The following is a 17,610-nucleotide window of genomic DNA, read 5'->3' on the forward strand; positions in this document are numbered from 1 at the left end:
AAGTTCTTTCACTTTCCCAAATTTTGCGGACAGAGTTTTGGTAATATTGGTGATAATTGGAGGTACGACCTTTCTACAAATTAAATCAGCAATTTCATTCGGGTGATTATTATTCAAATCACATTGGATGTAAGGGCATAGAGCAATTTTTGGCCACAAGTGTATTTCAATGTTTTTTAAAATTGCAGGTGAATCCCGGAGATAGGGTACAGCTCTCTCTATGAATGTTGTTACTATAGCCATTAACATGATAAAGCTTAAAATGTACACTACATACAAATATTTTGCGTGATGCGTAAGCTTCATTGACCCCAAAATCTTTTCTAGATATGTTCTTAGTCTATAATTTGCATAAATGTTCATCAACTGGAATGGAACACAACAAATTTTTGTGGTGGGCATTTTTGCATATTAAAAATAGGCAATATTTTAAAACTAAAGTTTGAGAAATGTGAACTTAATTTAAATAATAATAAAGCTATTTATAATAATAATAATAATAATATGAATAATATTGTGGTTATTTATTTAAAATTCTGATAAAATAAATGCGAATGTTGGTTTGAAAACTTAAAAACTTGAAACCTTTGAAAATCAAAAGAAACTTTGGTTAGGCTTAGCAATTAACTAATAAAACTCAATATAAGCATATTACGTTAATTAAATAAATGTTTTTGAAAAACAATGCAAAAAGGATTAACTAGTTGAATTTACCGCCATAGAAAACTATTAAATACATTGAGTTGGGAATATTAATCTAGAGATCCAATCAAATCTGCTCCCCGTGAAACAAGTTTTTGAAAAATACGAATGTGCCGTCTGCTCTAAAATGACGAGCAAACGTTATCATATGACCCGTGGCGCCATCCATTATTTTGAAGAAAAAAAAATATTTTTGCTTGAAAACGCGTCTTATTTGAACGAACAATTGAGAGATAGACGGCGCCACGGGTAGAATGATAACGTTTTCTCGTCATTTGGGACGCCGATGGGAGCAGACGACAGTATTCTTATTTTTAAAAACTTGTTTCGCGAAATACTGAAATCCGACGTTTTGATTGGACCTCTAGATTAATATTCCCAACTCAATGATTAAATATCCCGCTGATTTTTTACATTTAAGGGGGTTGGGGGGGCTCGGACAGCGCTCCTAGTGTTAAAAAAAGGTATTCGCGAAAATACATAGGAGAGGAAATCTTTGCCTGGGCCGCTATGAGCGCGAAGCAGATCTCGAGACGGCCGTGGTACGTGTGAAATATCCAGTAAGCGTTAGCTTTTTTTATTCATCCAAGGTTGGAGTCTTTGCAGATTCTATTGAGCCTAGGCCTAGCTCTTCTAGGCTCGGTATGGGTTTTAAAAACGCTGGTGGAATATCAAACTTCGACGACTTGTTCCATTTTTGGAAAGCGATCACTTATTGGTCATTTTCCCCAACCTTTTATTTTTCTAAACTACTCATTATTTAACTTCATCCGCACAAACCGAGCGAGTTTAAAAATTTCAATAAAGCTACATTGGGCTGACTAAAATTCCGACGCAAAAAATTCCTTCTCAATTTAGAGGTTTTCCATTGGCTGAAATAAATATGTTAGTAGCCAATAGTGTGACTTCCAAAATTACTAGGAAGAATAAAAAGGTTAAAATCTAACTTAGTCCACCTTTTTCCTTGTTCGTGGTGAAACAAACCGTTAGTGAAGATTTTTTAATGGAATAAAGGTACAGTGGCATACTTATAAGTAATATGCTACTAGTCTAGTCTAGTTGCACTTTAGATTTGACAACAAACTTGCAGCATAGTTTGCAAGCGGATCAAGGTTAGCCGTAAGCAACGAGAAAAGAACGGAATGGCAACCTTGGAATGAATAAGAAACAAACCGTCAAAGCAAAGATTATAAGCTATATAGTCTTCAGACTTGTAAATTCTTTCTTCTTTATTTACGCACCAAAGCTGCCACTGGCTGCTTTTAGGCACTCAAAAATTTTTGGTTACGGCAGTAGTACACGTCAAAAACCCAGTGTTTCTTTCAGAAAATTTTCTTCGGGGGGGTTTCCCAGACATTCGGGGGTGCCGGTATCCAGTGGCGAGCGAGAGATGCCTGAAAGAAACACTGCAAAAACCCCTGAAAAAATCACGTGACCAGTAGCGGCGTAAGGGGGGGGGGGGCGGGTTCCAGGGTAACCAGGGGGCCAGGTCCTGCATGTTACGGTTTATATACTGCTTAATTGTTGAAACCACCTGTACCGTACGCAATAAGTGTTTGCTTTTAACCAGGTAGCTTTATATGTGCATTAACCAGTGGCGTAGCCAGGATTTTGCTTCGGGGGGGGGGGGGTGGAGGAGCACACCATAGAAAAAAAAAGTAAAAACATATAAATATTTGTACGTACGACCAATGCGCTACTATCGCGGGAGCTAGGCGACGTCATTCTCTCTGGTGACATTAAATTCTGGGCAGAACCACTCTTTGAGCTCTGATTGGCTGAGATCTGGCTATCGTCTGCCACGGCGTTTGGTCCATTTGCCAGTTACACGGCAGCATTCTAGTTACCTATGACATTTCTATGGATTGAAGGGTTGGTATTATATTATGTGTTTTTAACTTTCAAATAAAACAATTTAAAATTTACGGTGTTAAATTTTTTAGCTGGTTTTTGGGAAAATCGACAGTTTTTGGGCTGATTTTCAAAATAAGGATTGGTGGTTTTTAAGCTATTTTTTAGTTCAATTTTGGCGACTTTTCGGTTGATAATTTTGCATCATAGAAATCTCATAGGTAACTTGAATGCTGTCTCCTACGACCGAGCTTGCCGCCAGTTCGCTTTGAACCATTCAGCAAATAAGAGGCCGTAGAGCGGTTCCGCTACTCTCGAAGCGTCATGCCGCGGGAAGATAAATATGACAATTGCAGACGGTAGGATTTCGCTGGGTTTTTTCGATTTTGAGATCTTTTTATTTAAACTCGTTATGAGCGATTGTGACGGGTGGGACAATTCAGTCCGCTCGTTCATCTGCTTAATCAGGTGTGAGATGTGTGTTACGGCCATGCCAACAGGGGGATACTTGGGGATAAAGACGGGACACCCGTGGCGGAAGTATGACAACCACCTGTTGGGGGATTAGTGGTCGTCCTCACATGGCCATCCACAAACTCTGCCTCACAGACGCTTGGGATTACAGGAGTACGCCACTACTCCCAGCGATTTTGAGATCTTATCTTCAGTTTGCGGATAATAACTGAATTATAATCGTAAAAGTATTAAATTTAAAATTTGTTTTCTTAAATATATAATTTGTAATTAGAAATCTGTGAACTTATTTGGAAGAATATAGCTCCGTTTCATTTGCAGGTGCGCTTCATAACCGTTAAGTCTAGGTCTAAGGGCAATGTTCAGATTGAACTGTGAACTTTGCATTAGGCACGCTCTTCATGAGTGTAAATAGATATGCCAGCTATTTAGATAATTCTATAAGGTAAGAGTAAAGGTTTATAAAACAGAATTTAGATTGTCTTTTAAATCTGGCCCAAGTCATCACTGGGGTCTGGATTATATAGGAGCGTGGGACTGCCAATTTTTCTGCTACCACCGCTGGGAACCATCCAGTTGGGGTTTGGTGCCAGATCGGCTGACCCGGATGTAGTGATGATAATGGCTTCGTGTGCAGGTCAAAATATTTCTTCTATTTCTCCTTTTCTGCCATCAGCTGATATCGAATGGTGTCCCGGGGCACTGGGTTGTAACGTACCGCTCAACGACGGAACGGCGGTGCGAATTCTGTGACCCATTAGAATTTCTGCAGGTGATGGCAATTCATTGTGTGGTGTGGAGCGAATTTCCAAGAGAACTCTGTTCAGGTCTGAACCAGAGTCAATAGACTTACGGAGAGTTCTCTTGACAGTCTGGACTGCTGTGTGCGAAGTGGGGATTGGTCCACCCATTGCTGCACCTTCTGCTGGGTTGAGTGATTGCGTCAAAGGTGCGACCATCAGTAGTAGGGGACTGCTACCCATGCTGGATTTGTCACCTGTCCGGGCTAGGTGGACGCTGGCGTAGAGCACTATGATGATAGGCCTCCGGTGGTATGGTCTCTGTTACTAGGTACACCGGGCTATAAATTCTGACACACTGACAGTCTGGACGGTGCGCTCCACTTGTCCGTTAGAATGGGACAAGTATGGACTCGTGGTTGCGTGGCGAATCCCCCAAAACATCATGTAATCGGATATGGCTTGCGAACCAAACGGGGGACCATTATCGGAGATGATCTGATCCGGGTAACCGTGACACGATAACACCTGGTTACATTTCTGGATCAACTGTTGATAGTTTTGGCCAATAGACGGCTGATCTGGACTTGGCTTTGGTAGCAACAATTCCCTGGTGAGCGGAGAGGAGTGTCTCGAGTATGGAGGGACGTTCTTTGAGTGGTACGATAATTCTGTGGCCTCTACAGACCAAGCCATCGATGACATGCAGTTCTCCCGCTACCGCAGCGTAGAGCATCACCGCAGACGGGATGTGGTTTGCGTTGTTAGACCAGCCCTTTTCGATAAATGTCTTGAGTTGGGCCAGAACCGGGTCTTCCCGTGTAGCTATCTGGATCCGCTGCAGGCGAGTCGGAGTCATCGTTGTGGTAAGGGCCATGATACATGGTGAGTTGTACATGTCTTCAGTGTTGACGGTTTGAGTGTTCTGAAAATAACGGCTCAAAAAATCTGGTATGAGAAGGTCCTTGCCAGGAGCATAGCACAGGGCAAATGTGTACCGTTGGAGTTAAATTCGCATCCGTGGTAGCCGGGGATTAATGGAGTCAAGAGGCTTTTGCAAAATCCCCAATGATGACTTATGATCCGTGTGGACCGTAAAGTCACGCCCAAATAAATAGTAGTGGAAACGAGTGCAACCATAGACCAAAGCCAGTAGCTCCTTCTCAATCTGTGCATACTGCATTTGGGTGGGGCTTAGTGCAGCCGACACATATTGGACTGGTAATTCCTTTTGCATTAGTACTGCACCGACAGCATATTGACTTGAGTCCACGGCCACTTTGACCGGAAGGTTTGGCGAATATTGTTGAAGAACTGGCGCCTGGGTGACAATTTGTTTAATCTGTGGCAATTGACTTTCCGCTTGGGCATAATAATAATAATAATAATCAGCTAGGCTAATACCCAAGGCCCCACCCTAGGCCTAAGTCATCGAGCGACTTTTAAAGCTTTAATTCAGGTGGCCGGGTTACAATGCAATGTTTTGTTTGAGCAATTGACGCAAGTAGAAATTCTTAGCCGCAAGTGACTAACACCGAGTGACGTACGTTATTAGGCCCATAAATCGGAGGAGAGCCTTCTGGTCTCTAGGCGTTTTGATGTCCGGAATGGCTTGGACTTTAGCTTGGTTGATGAAAATGCCCTGTTGCGAAATGTAAAAGCTCAGAAATTTTACCTTGGGCTGAAATAATAGGCGCTTAAATAAAGCATCTTCCCAGAAATTGCCAAGCAGTAATATTTCCGACAGCCAGGACTCATAAGTTACTATTTATATAGTGCTTGTTGAAATATTAGAAAGCTTCAAACTTTTCTCGAACATAACATCGGTTTTTTGCTAAGCCTTAACATGCCAAAAAATGTTACCTGGTTAAAAGGAAACACTTGTTGCATACCGTACTGCAAAAGTAAAACGTATAGTTCTAAAGGAATAAGTTTTCATCTTTTTCCGAAAGATAATTTTAAACGAAATGAATTAACTCTGCCTTAAAATTGCCAGGTAATATAAAAATATTCCGTATAATTTTAATTATTTATACCATACGAGGATGATAATAATAATAATATTATCTTCTTATACTTAGTTTTAGCAAAAGTGACATAATTACCAAAAGTGTGACAATCCCTGTACTTTCGTATGCTAAAGGATTAATGAATGCTCGACTCGAGATCGACCAGATAAAAGACTATTTATTGTCGCCTTTCTGGATCTTTTTTAGTCTATGATTGACACACTTTTAGTAATTATGTCACTTTTGGTTTTAGTAAGATTATATATTTTATCTAAAAATATATTATCGAAAATTAACATTCGTATGTGAGCCGACGCATTTCTTATCTGACGCAAAATTCTCATGAGGGCAAAAACGCGTCTAAAATTGGCTTAAATATGACTCTTTGGCTAGCCATTCTAGCAAAACCACGTAACTATCAATTTCGTTTAGAAAGCTCCGCTCAAGTCTATGTCAGCCCTGTTTAACTATAACACGGGCAACGAAATAATATTATCGCCTTCTTGGTGAACTTGTTTTATTACACTTCTCATTTTGGTAAAGGCCCAAGCCCCAAACAAACAATGACCATATGATGCCAAACGCTCTGGAGGCTCGCCTGTCAACCCGGTTGAGTTGCGCAATATTTTGAAATGCAAGTACAGTTTCATTGGCTGAAACCAACCACGTTACTAGTGACGTGCCGAAGGTCCCGTAAAAATCGCCTAGCGAGACGCGAAAAAGTCTACTCTAGTTAGAAGAGAGCGATTTTCCGAAAATCGCCCTCGCACGGAGGTTTCTCTCTACTCGCTTCAAAATATCGCGATCATGAAAACACCGAGACCTTTTCTCGCGGGACTTTTAAACATATCTCTCGCAAATCGCTGGATTTTTTATCGCAAATCGCTCTCATGAAAACGGGCCTTTAGTCTCCTAGAAACCAAAAAATATTAGACCCAGTTCGCCACTGATTATTGTAATGCAATTTTAGAAAACATAACGATAAACCATGCAACATTTAAATTTAAAGGGAATTAAAATGTGGATAAGCCTTGGTTATATCTATAGCCAAGATAGCAATGCTGGAATATATTGACGCTAAGTGAAAATGCTATTACTCTGCGTCGACCGAAATCCGAAAACCAAAATTTGACGTTCGACGTCGTGTTCAAATGTAGTTATTTTCGCGTAAATGAAAACCAAGCTTAATATACCAAACAAAAAGTGTATAAAGAAAAAAAAGAAACGGCGGCGCGCCGTTCTTTGTATCGGCGGCGGCGTGTGCCGATTTTCCAACCATCGGCGGCGGCACGATCGGCGCGTTCAAAATTATCGGCGGCATTTAGCGGCGGCGCAAGCCTCTAGTTATAGCTCGAACATTAATTTTGAGTTTTAAATAAACCGCCAAAACTCTTCGTTCTTGTAATAAATAATGTTTCAAATAGATGGCAGTAAATATGTAGAAACTAGAAAACTCAATATTATTCAACCAACCGAATTTGCCAAAAGCCGTCATGCCTGGGAGGTTGAAAGGTCATGCGCACCTTTGTAATTAAAATCCAGTGTTGAGTTCCCGCTAAATGTTTAGACAGAACTTTCACTTCGAGCTCCAGAATTTTTAATGCATTTCGTGATAGCAATTTGATGTTACATCGCATTTAACGTTTACGTAAGTAATTTAGTTTATTTTTAAAAATAGTCTTAAGTTTAAAAAATATAATTCTTTTTAAAAAAATCGTTTTTAAGAAACTATTCAATTTGCCCTAGTCAAGCGCAACAAAAAAGGTGTTTCAGAATTGGTCACTTTGCCCTACTCGCCAGAGACAATTAAACACTTAATTACAAAAATATCTTGAGATAAAAAGCTTGCACAAATGTATTGACTAGTAAAGAATTCAAAATAATGATAGTGCACAAGATAGTTTTAAAAATCAAACTAGTTTCGGAAACATTTTTGTTCCATCATATGAAACTACCTGGGTTTTTTGAGTTACTGAAAATAATAATTCGATTTTAGATTACGTCACCTTAAGAACCAGTATTTGATTGGTCCACGTCAATCGAGTTTAATTTAGTTTTTAAACATGGTAGACCGTTTCTTTACTCGTAAAGATTATGTTAACAAACGGCGGGCTTTCAAATTGGTGATTTGGTAAAAGATACTTCAGGAAGTTCAGTGAGCCTAGTGGAACAACAACTCAGGACTATAATTACTGCAATATTCATTTTTTTAAAAACACTTTATTTAGCATTGTAAATTCGTTGAGAACTATCTCTTATGTTGTTTAACAGCTAGTGGAATGTTGACTTTAAGCAGAGTGCGAGACATTTATCTTGGCTAAGCTTCTAAGAGAAAAAGCATATTATTAAATAGAAGGTAAAGTTTTTTAAAATAAGGCAAGCTAATTATCAGTATGATTGTTGCTGTTTAATTTAATGACTGTCGTCAATTCGTCGTAAGTTTCATTATTTAGTGTAATGTATTTTTTCTGGGATATAATTACTCTTTCATAAGGTTTTTGTTTATTTCTGCAAACATAATAATAAATATAATATTACTTAAAATGTGAAATAATAATACTACGGACCTTCAGTCACTGCTTCTCCCAAAACTGCCATTGACATTGCCTGCTTTTTTAAAAGTTGGGCCTATGTTAGGCCTAGGCTTAAATATTTTCAAATCGAACCTAAACGAAATCTTATTTATCTTCCTCACAATGGCATTTAAATATTCCTTATAATAAGTAAATATGAAATCAAAACTAAAAGTTCAAAAAATCTTACCACTATTATTAAATAAAAATCCAAAAACGTTGAAGTGGTTCTCGTGAAAAAATTCCAGCAAAAACCTATTTGAATTCTGCGAGCTTGGATCGGATGGATCCTGTAAGAATCGTCTGAGCTTTTACTATTTTTAACCGCCATGTTATGGCGCTAGTGGCTTGCCGTAATCAATGAATGGCCGCTGATTAGCTGAAGCTTAAGAAAAGACTATATAATCATTAGTCGTTTTTACAAAATGTCCTGGGGTCAGGTTCTCCCGTAGACCGGAGCATTCTAGCAAGGATCCTACATGTTAGAAAGATATGAGGCGAGAGACGAAAAATAGCAGCGCCGTCGGTGGATCATGTGCGATAGAGAATCCACCTTCAGATTCCGTCAAGGACAAAACATGGAGGAAGCACCGCCAAAATTTGTCCTTGAGGGAATAGAAGCAAGACGTCCCACGTTTAGAGGCTCTCTTAATATCGACGGCGCTGCCGGCGTTTAGAAAACACGGGCTGGCCGGAGGGCTACCTATCCTTCTAACATATAGGATCCTTGATTCTAGGTAGGAGTATAAGATTTCTATGGTTTTTACTATCATCAACAATCTTTACCATAGAGATAGAAAAGAAATAGAGACACTATTGTATCTGGCGAAGTTGACCACGAGTGCCGACCCCCTTTTCGAAAATGTAGGAAGCCATGAGATGGGCAGATTACGTGGCGCCATCGACGCGCGGTGAAATGAAATACATTATGCCTTTTGGAAAATCAACTGTCATTTGATGTAAACAAAAGAAGGATAGATGGCGTTGCAAATTCTGCCCATCTCCGCTTTCATACATGCGTGGGGGGGGGGGGGGGTAAATTTTCCCGGTCAAAAACAGGGGCGCCTTAATGCGGTAATCTTCCCTCTATTTCTTTTCTATCTCTATGATCTTTACAATAAACGAAAATATCCCTTTACTCAAAGTGAAAGACTATTTATTAAATAGTCATCCGACGTTTGAAAATCAAATTGAATTCTGTTTAAATAACCCGCCGTTGTTGATGAAACTCACAAATCGTTAACAAACAATTAACTTTTCCGCCGTTTATAAGCCTAGGCTTAATGTTTAATACGAGGGGTCGGACACTTGCCATTATTTTGTACGGGATTTCGGGATTTCGTAGAGATTTTGGCGATTTTATCATTATTTTTGAAGTGATTTTGGGATTTCAATGTTAATTTACCATAGAGAGAGTTAAAAGATTTTGCGATTTTAGGCAAAGTGTACGGGATTTTGGTAAATGTCCGACCCCTCGGTTTAATACCTGAAAAATTACACATTTTCGCGACCGGAATACCGATGCTTTTTACACGACGGAACAAAACACCGCGAAGGCATTTTTGTAAATAAAATACTATTAAAAATATTTAAAAAAGTTATTAAAAAACTTGTCATTCGCCGATAGCGCCGTATTTGAAGATAGTATATAAAGAAGGATCAAATGCTATGGTAACGTAATGAAAAAATAATAAGCTAGGTGACGCTAAACCTTTTGCAGAAGCACTCTTAGAGCTCTGATTGGCTGAGATCTGACTATCGTCTGCCAAGCCGTTTGGTCCATTTGCCAGTTACACGGCAGCTTTCTAGTTACGTATAAGATTTCTATGTTTTGCATCCCCGCACAAGGAAAATTTAAGAGTTCCGTCACGGCCCACTTTGATCTTGCGCTACAGGGCCGTGGTAAACGGTGGTATAGTTCATTTTCTTTAGTCGGTAACGTCACTAATGTGTCGACGGTGTCGGTTATTATTCTATCTACTGAAACCACCTTTTGGAACTCGTTTTTTTCTTGTATAACTTAATAATTACATAAAAACGATAATAAGCTCAATAGTTTATATATTTTTGAAATAAATAAATTGTTCTCCTTCAGGTAATTTGTAACCTATTTAAATTGAATCAAATTTTTATTTTTATTATATTTTAGACCTAACTATGGATGTTTCAAAAGAAAGGTATCTGGATGAAACTTTGTACAACCGCCAACTATATGTAATTGGAAATGAAGCAATGAAAACTTTATCAGATGCGGAGATTCTGTTATTTGGAGTTGGCGGTTTAGGGGCTGAAATTGCCAAAAATTTAGTCTTAATGGGAATTAAAAATTTATCAATCTGTGATGAAAAGATTGTGACAGTTCCTGATGTTGGTGTAAACTGTTTCCTAACTAACGAAGATGCCAATAAGTTTCTAACAAGAGCTACAGCTGCATGCCCTAGAATTCAAGAACTGAATTTATATGTTAGTGTAACTGTAGTTAAAAACCCTTTTGAGACTCAAATAGACACCGAAACAATTAGACGCTACAGTTGTGTGATTTTGACCGAAATGGATTTAACATCTTGCGTTGAAATAGACAAAATTTGTAATTCAATGAATCCCCCCGTTAAAATAATCATGGGAGATGTTTTTGGGCTAACCAGTTGGGTTTTTTGTAATTTTGGAGTAGATTTTGAAGTGAAAGATCTCGATGGCGAGGAAACAAAAGACATAGTTATTGAAGATATTACTAGTGGACCTAATGGCAAAGTTATCATTAGTGGCAATCATAACTTTGAAACGGGTAACGTTGTCTCATTCATAGATATATTAGGAATGGAAGCTTTAAACAACACATCTCATATAATTGAGGTTTTGTCACCCAGAGAATTGACATTTGCAAAATTGCAGAATGAAGCAAATTTAGGCTCATATGTCAGAGGAGGAATGTGCCAGTTGATTAAACAACCAGTCAAGATGTCCTTCCGTTCTTTGAAGGAAGAATTATTGAACCCCAAATATGAAGATATAGATAGCCTGAAACAGCAACCAGCCAAAAACGTACATCTGTCAATGTTAGCAATTCATCAGTACCTGAAAATTTTTGGAAAATTCCCCAAGTGCCCGCAAGATGTAACGCAAGTAGTCGGATATTCTAGAGAGATCAATGAAAATCTGAAGAAATCAATTGAAATAGATGCAAATTTCATTGAGAAAGCGGCTATGGTTTCTAGTGGGCAACTTCCTCCAATTTGCGCCTTTCTTGGTGGTGTAATTTCTCAAGAAACGGTTAAGGCAGTTACTAGAAAATTCACTCCTTTGATGCAGTGGTTACACTTTGATACCACTGAACTATATTGTGCAGAACCAAGGCCACAAAACTGCAAGAGCTCAAGCAGGTATGATAAAGTTAGGACATGTTTGGGCCAAGATACACTGAAATGTCTATCGGATGCAAACATATTCATGATTGGTTGCGGCGCGATTGGTTGCGAAATGTTGAAGAACTATGCTATGTTAGGAATTGCAACAGTTAATGGCAAGATAGTAGTTACTGATCACGATTTCATTGAGAAATCCAATCTAAATAGACAATTTCTTTTCCGCAATCATCATATGCAAAAGCCAAAGAGTGCCATTGCTGCAGCATCTATATCACAAATCAATCCTGACTTAAAAATCACTGCCCATCAAACCAAGGTTTGCCAAGAATCCGAAAATATCTACAATGAGGATTTTTGGCAGTCAAAACAAGTTATTGTGAATGCACTTGATAATTTGGAGGCGAGACGCTATGTGGACCAACGTTGCCTGTTGATTGGTACACCATTCTTGGAATCGGGGACCATGGGATGTAAAGGGCACGTTCAAGTCATAATACCTCATTTGACAGAAAACTACTCCGCTCAATCAGATCCATTAGATATTGATTACCCATATTGCACAATAAAAAGTTTTCCAACTCAGATTGAACATACTGCTCAATGGGCCAATGAAAAATTCCACAGCCTTTTTGATCTGAAACCAGCCAGATGTAGAAAATTTCTTGCCAATCATGACATTCAGGAAGTAGTTGGGAGATTAACTTCAGGGGAAAAGATAGAAGGAAGTTACCATGTTAGTCGTGATTTGACAAATCGACCACGTACTTTCCAAGAATGCCTTCGTATTGCGCGTCTCAAGTTTGAGAAGTATTTTAACCATAAGGCCAAAATCTTGCTGCATTATTTTCCTGAAGATAAACAGATTGAGGATGGAAATTTATCTCTTCCATTTTGGCATTCACCCAGACGACCGCCAAAACCGCTTAGTTTTGACATTGATAATGAACTTCATTACACTTTTGTGATATCAATGGCCAAACTACTGGCACAAGTGTGGCACGTGCCAATTACCCAAATTGAACAGAGTAAAATGTGTATATTAGCTGCAGAAGTACCAGACTTTCAACCTAGGGATGACAAAGTGGTAGTTACTGATGAGTCTGTGGTTGCACCTGATCCAATGGAAGTAGATCATGATGAAGATTCCACAGGATTAGCCAAACAACTATCAAAAGCGTGTGAGGATTTAGACGGAACTGGAATCTTCAGCCCATTGATTTACGACAAGGATTTAGATTCCCATTTGGATTTTGTTTATGCCGCAACAAATCTGCGAGCATCTATGTACAAATTACCTTTGGCACCAAAATTGAAAATAAAATTGCTTTCAGGGCGAATAATTCCAGCCATTGCTTCCACTACGGCCGCAATCTCAGGATTAGTTACGATCGAACTAATTAAACTTTTGAAAGGAATGAAGCTACAAAGTGATTACCGAAACTGGTTCTTGAACCTGGGACTCTCCAGTTTCATATCAGCAGAACCCGCAGCACCAGTGGAAATGCAACTGGGGCCAAACATCAAATACACAGTCTGGGATAAATGGTGCTTATATGGCAAACAGGATGTGACTTTGCAACAAGTTCTGCAAATGGCTCTTGAAAAATTTAAACTGAAGCCTTCCATGATAGTTCAAGGAGCGCGAATTGTCTGGTGGCCCATTTTACCCGGTCACAACAACAGGGTCTTTAAAAAGTTTCGCGAATTAATAGATATTGCCCCCAATGCAAGTTACGTTGACTTGTCATTCACGTTTGAAGTTGATAATGAAAATGACTCAGGTGCACCGCTCATACGCCTGGTCTTCCAAGACTAAAACCATTCTAACAAGGTTTCTAAAAGCAAAATTGCAATATTCACTGCTTCGTTTTCTTAAGTTACTTAATTACAATGTTATTTTGATAGTAAAATTTTATGATAATTGACTTTTTATAATGTAAATAGTGTGTACAAAATCTTTTTGAAACAAAATAATTTGCTCTTAGCAAATGATAAATATACTAAACAATACTAGTTCAATAAATAATTAAAAATTTAAATCTAAAAATATCTTTGTACTTAGTTATAAAAAACCTAATTATTCAAATACTCAGATAAATCTTTAGCTACGACGAAACTGCAGGGATTACCAGCAACATATTCCTCGAATGAAATGTCTTTAATTGGCAGTAGACTTGCTAAAAAGTAAGAACAGACACCTAATTGTAATCTGAATTAAGGGCTTCAAAAGTCGCATGATGACTTAGGCCTAAGGTGGTGCCTTGGGTATTAGCCTAGCTGATTACATTACATTACATCTCGTTAACCAATGCTGACAGGCCAATTAATAGTTGAACCATTGAGATTATTATAGATTCCATCCAAAACAATTAGAGGGTATCTAGGCAAAATATAAACGCACGTCCGATTTTTATTTCGTTGCCCCTTAAGGGAGGAGACCAAATATTGAGTTTACTCAATAGCGCTACAAGTAGGTGGTTAGCTAGTAGTGCCCGTAAAGGCAGGAGAGAACCGTTCGACATTGCAGAGGTCTACGCTCTGAAAGGGACGTGGTGGAGAAAACTGGGAATCAGTCACCTCGTAGTGGTCGCAAAGGCGCGCATACTGCTCCAAATCCCGAAGAGCAGTATCGGTTAACCTATAAAAAGGTATTGTGGAGAAAACGGAGAAAGATAAAATGCTAATGATAAGGTTAACTAGTAGTGCTCGTAAAGGCTCGAGGAAGGTTAATTTTCTGTTTGAAATCCTAGAGTTCGACAAAGTAACCTCTGAATGTAAAGGCGAAGAGAAAAGAAAATGGGAAACAGTTACCTAGTAACTGGTGACCATGGGCCAAATAATGATAAATCCAGGACATGACTCTATGCGAAAAACCCGTCCAACAGCGCTAACACCCGATCACTATTGCCCCCTATTGGGAAAAACGCGCGATCGCGGAACTACGTCATTTTGGGGGCAAATGTTTTAGGGACAGTTTTCAAAAATAATACACGTGGTCGTCGTAGTAAATATCCTGGAATATTTATTCACAGTTATCATATATAGTGTGGTTATTAAAGTAAGTACTTATTTTTATACGTACTAAGTTCATAATTAGTATAATATATATAATTATATAATATTAAACATATACTTTCCTAGAATCGTTAAAATTAATAAAAAAATGAGGGGCGAAATATGGCAGGATTTTCGAATTACAACCGCCACTTATTTCCGAATTCCGACTCAGTCATCACTAGATGGCGTTCGGGAAACCGGAAACTTGCTTGATTTTGTCCCCAATTTTTTATTATTTTTCCTCCTTTTCCCCCCTACTAAAATGGCCGCCTGTGTCTTTTAGTGGACGGCCGATTTAGTACGCGTGAAGGTACCAGAGTCATGTCCTGGATTTATCATTATTTGGCCCATGTGGTGACAAAGGCGCACTTCCAACTCTTCCAGGTTCTAATCACACAGAGCCATAGAGATAGAAAATAAGTAGAGGCCCAGACGGGGCAAAAAGAGCTGCTTTCTGTTACGGAAATTTCATCCCCCCCCCCCGTGGCATGCGTTATAGGGAAAAAGTATGTAGCGCCCCCACACTGCTCGGGTCTGCGCGATCGTCGAAAACTTTCATAGCCCAATTTTAGTTTCTACCCTCCAGTAGTTCACCCCCCTTTGGATGGAACACTTCTCGATATCTCGGTTCCTGAATCTTCCTTTTCAAAACCGGCCGATCTCCCCCACCCTGCCTAACCTTGAAAGTAATTTTGGAAACTTCCACAAAAATACGAGGTCGCCACTTTGAATCACTTTTTAGAAAACAAGTGAGGTCAATACCGATTTTTTTCGGTGATATAGTGCCTTGAGGGGTTTAATAATATTAGTGATATCAGAAGTACTTCTGGTGATATCGGTATATACCAAAATAACTTTATAGAGGACTTACAGCTAACATAATGATTTGGTCAGTTCGGAGACATTCGAGATTAATAATATACATCTAGCACCTACTATTGCACGGAAACATTAACACTCCCAAAAACGTCTTCGGATATCCAATATGAAACGTTCTATAGTCTCGACACTCTCGAGTTAGAAGTGTCATCCTCAGATAAAGAATATACAGAAGAAAATGGTTGCCCTAATAATTAATATGCCATGATTAATGTTATTTAAAATATATTATTACGATTGATAGTTGCATTTAATCTTCAAAATTAGAGGTAAATTTACCTTTTTTCTCTCCAAATATCGACGTTGTTTACATTCTGCAATGACGTCATAGAGCTCAGCTGGTTGCGTAGTTGATTCGTCCATGTTGCCACAAAGGGAGTTTAGTTTCTTAGATGGCCGTTTGTGGCGCCACGTGTTTTCTTCCCTATAACACATAGCTCGCGAAGGGGGATAGCATCGCGTAACAAACCCTCAGATTTCATTGGGCCTCTACTTATTTTCTATCTCTATGCGCAGAGCAGTATCGATTAACTTGAATAAGCCTGCTGGCAGGGAACGAGAGAGAAGAGATAACTTTAGCGCCTTCTGCCGTCGGAAGGGGAAAATTCGGAAATTGTCTTCCCCCCGCCCGTAAAACGTTAAGCGTAAAGGCTCGTCCAATGAAATTTGTACATAACACTGCGTTAGCGTGTTTAAAGGCTAGCTGCGTTCTCCTTGTGTGGGCTGGTGTGTCTGCTCCTAGTTGACACTTACTTATCGAAGCCGTGTATGGCCAGAAGTAATAAATAAATGTGGCCCTTACTTATCGAAGCCGAGTATGGCCAGAAGTAAAATTTCACTCAAATTTAAGGTTTATTACTTACTTATTCATGATTTTATACTACCTGTTTAAATGGAATACGGGCATGAAATAATATTATCGCCTTCTTGGCCAACTTGTTATTTTTTTTAATTCTTTAAATAATACTAAACATTTCTATGCCAAAATTAATTTGGGGGAATGAAAATACGCGGAGATATAAATTTTGTAAAATACCATTTTTTGGCGTTATTTTTCGCCAAAATTAGGCCCACTTAATTGTCGTAGGTGAAGTAGGATACGCGATGGGCATAAAAGAAATAAATATGCAATAAAAGTAAATCATTTTCCAATTTTTATTTGTGGAAGTGATAAAACTTGCGTACGTTAAATGTTTATGTATTCATTTATTAATCAAGAAATCAGACACTAAGCTAGAATAAGCTTAGGGGCTTGTCATCAGCTCTCTGCTTTAACTTTAAAAATCTAATCTGTAAACTCGCAATTATAGCTACAAAACATCAGTGCGCTACTTTATTTCCAAAACCACGTATCTTTTAAAACAATTTGTGCAAAGATACGTGGTTTTGGAAATAAGATAGCGAATGAGCTTCACCGCTATACTTCTATGTGCTGCAGAGAAGTGGTCGACATTTCAAATGGGCTACATAGCGATGACAGCGCCATCTATATTTTCCAATGGCGTTATCAAAGCTATACAATGGGAAAAAATCGGAGTCTATCAATCATCTCTCCACAAACCCTGCTTTGACCAGTGCTACTTAGTTCCTCCGTTCCTCACTACGAGGCGTTATTTCCTTCCCTTTCCAAGGCATACTTTCCCTTCTCCCCTCCCAACTTGTATTTCGGTCGTAACATTCATTAAGAAATAGGTCCGATTGACACACTTTTGGTAATTATGTCACTTTTGTCCCAAGTGAATTAGCCCTATAGGTATAATGCAAAGTAATACAAAAATGTAAAATTTTCCATTTTTTTACCAGAATTTGTCATTTTCTCATGTTATTTAACGTTGATTTTTTTTCATTTTAAGTTGTTGGAAACATTTTTGGTTGTCATGGCAAAATGGAAGCGCAGCGTAACTTTTCCCTTTAGCTATTTTCATGTTACATCTAGGTATAACAATCCCCAACTTTTTCT

General features: G+C 38.7%; 1 protein-coding gene across 1 annotated transcript; it reads left to right on the forward strand.

Annotated features, from left to right (window-relative positions):
• The first annotated feature begins 10,294 nt into the window (after positions 1 to 10,294).
• LOC149962325 (ubiquitin-like modifier-activating enzyme 6) lies at positions 10,295 to 13,721 on the forward strand. Its single transcript, XM_090179868.1, has 2 exons — positions 10,295 to 10,444; positions 10,499 to 13,721. Exon 2 carries the CDS (start codon positions 10,507 to 10,509, stop codon positions 13,528 to 13,530), a length of 3,024 nt encoding a protein of 1,007 aa, XP_090035994.1. The 5' UTR covers positions 10,295 to 10,444; positions 10,499 to 10,506; the 3' UTR covers positions 13,531 to 13,721.
• The last annotated feature ends 3,889 nt before the right edge of the window (positions 13,722 to 17,610 follow it).

Source organism: Leiobunum rupestre, chromosome 1 (assembly GCF_980474605.1).
Source record: "Leiobunum rupestre chromosome 1, qqLeiRupe1.1.hap1, whole genome shotgun sequence".
In the NCBI taxonomy this organism is placed as follows: domain Eukaryota; kingdom Metazoa; phylum Arthropoda; class Arachnida; order Opiliones; family Sclerosomatidae; genus Leiobunum; species Leiobunum rupestre.

What these genes read in the sequence shown, in the direction of transcription:
- LOC149962325 (XM_090179868.1), top strand. Translation starts at nt 10,507, where the DNA reads ATGGATGTTTCAAAAGAAAGGTATCTGGATGAAACTTTGTACAACCGC.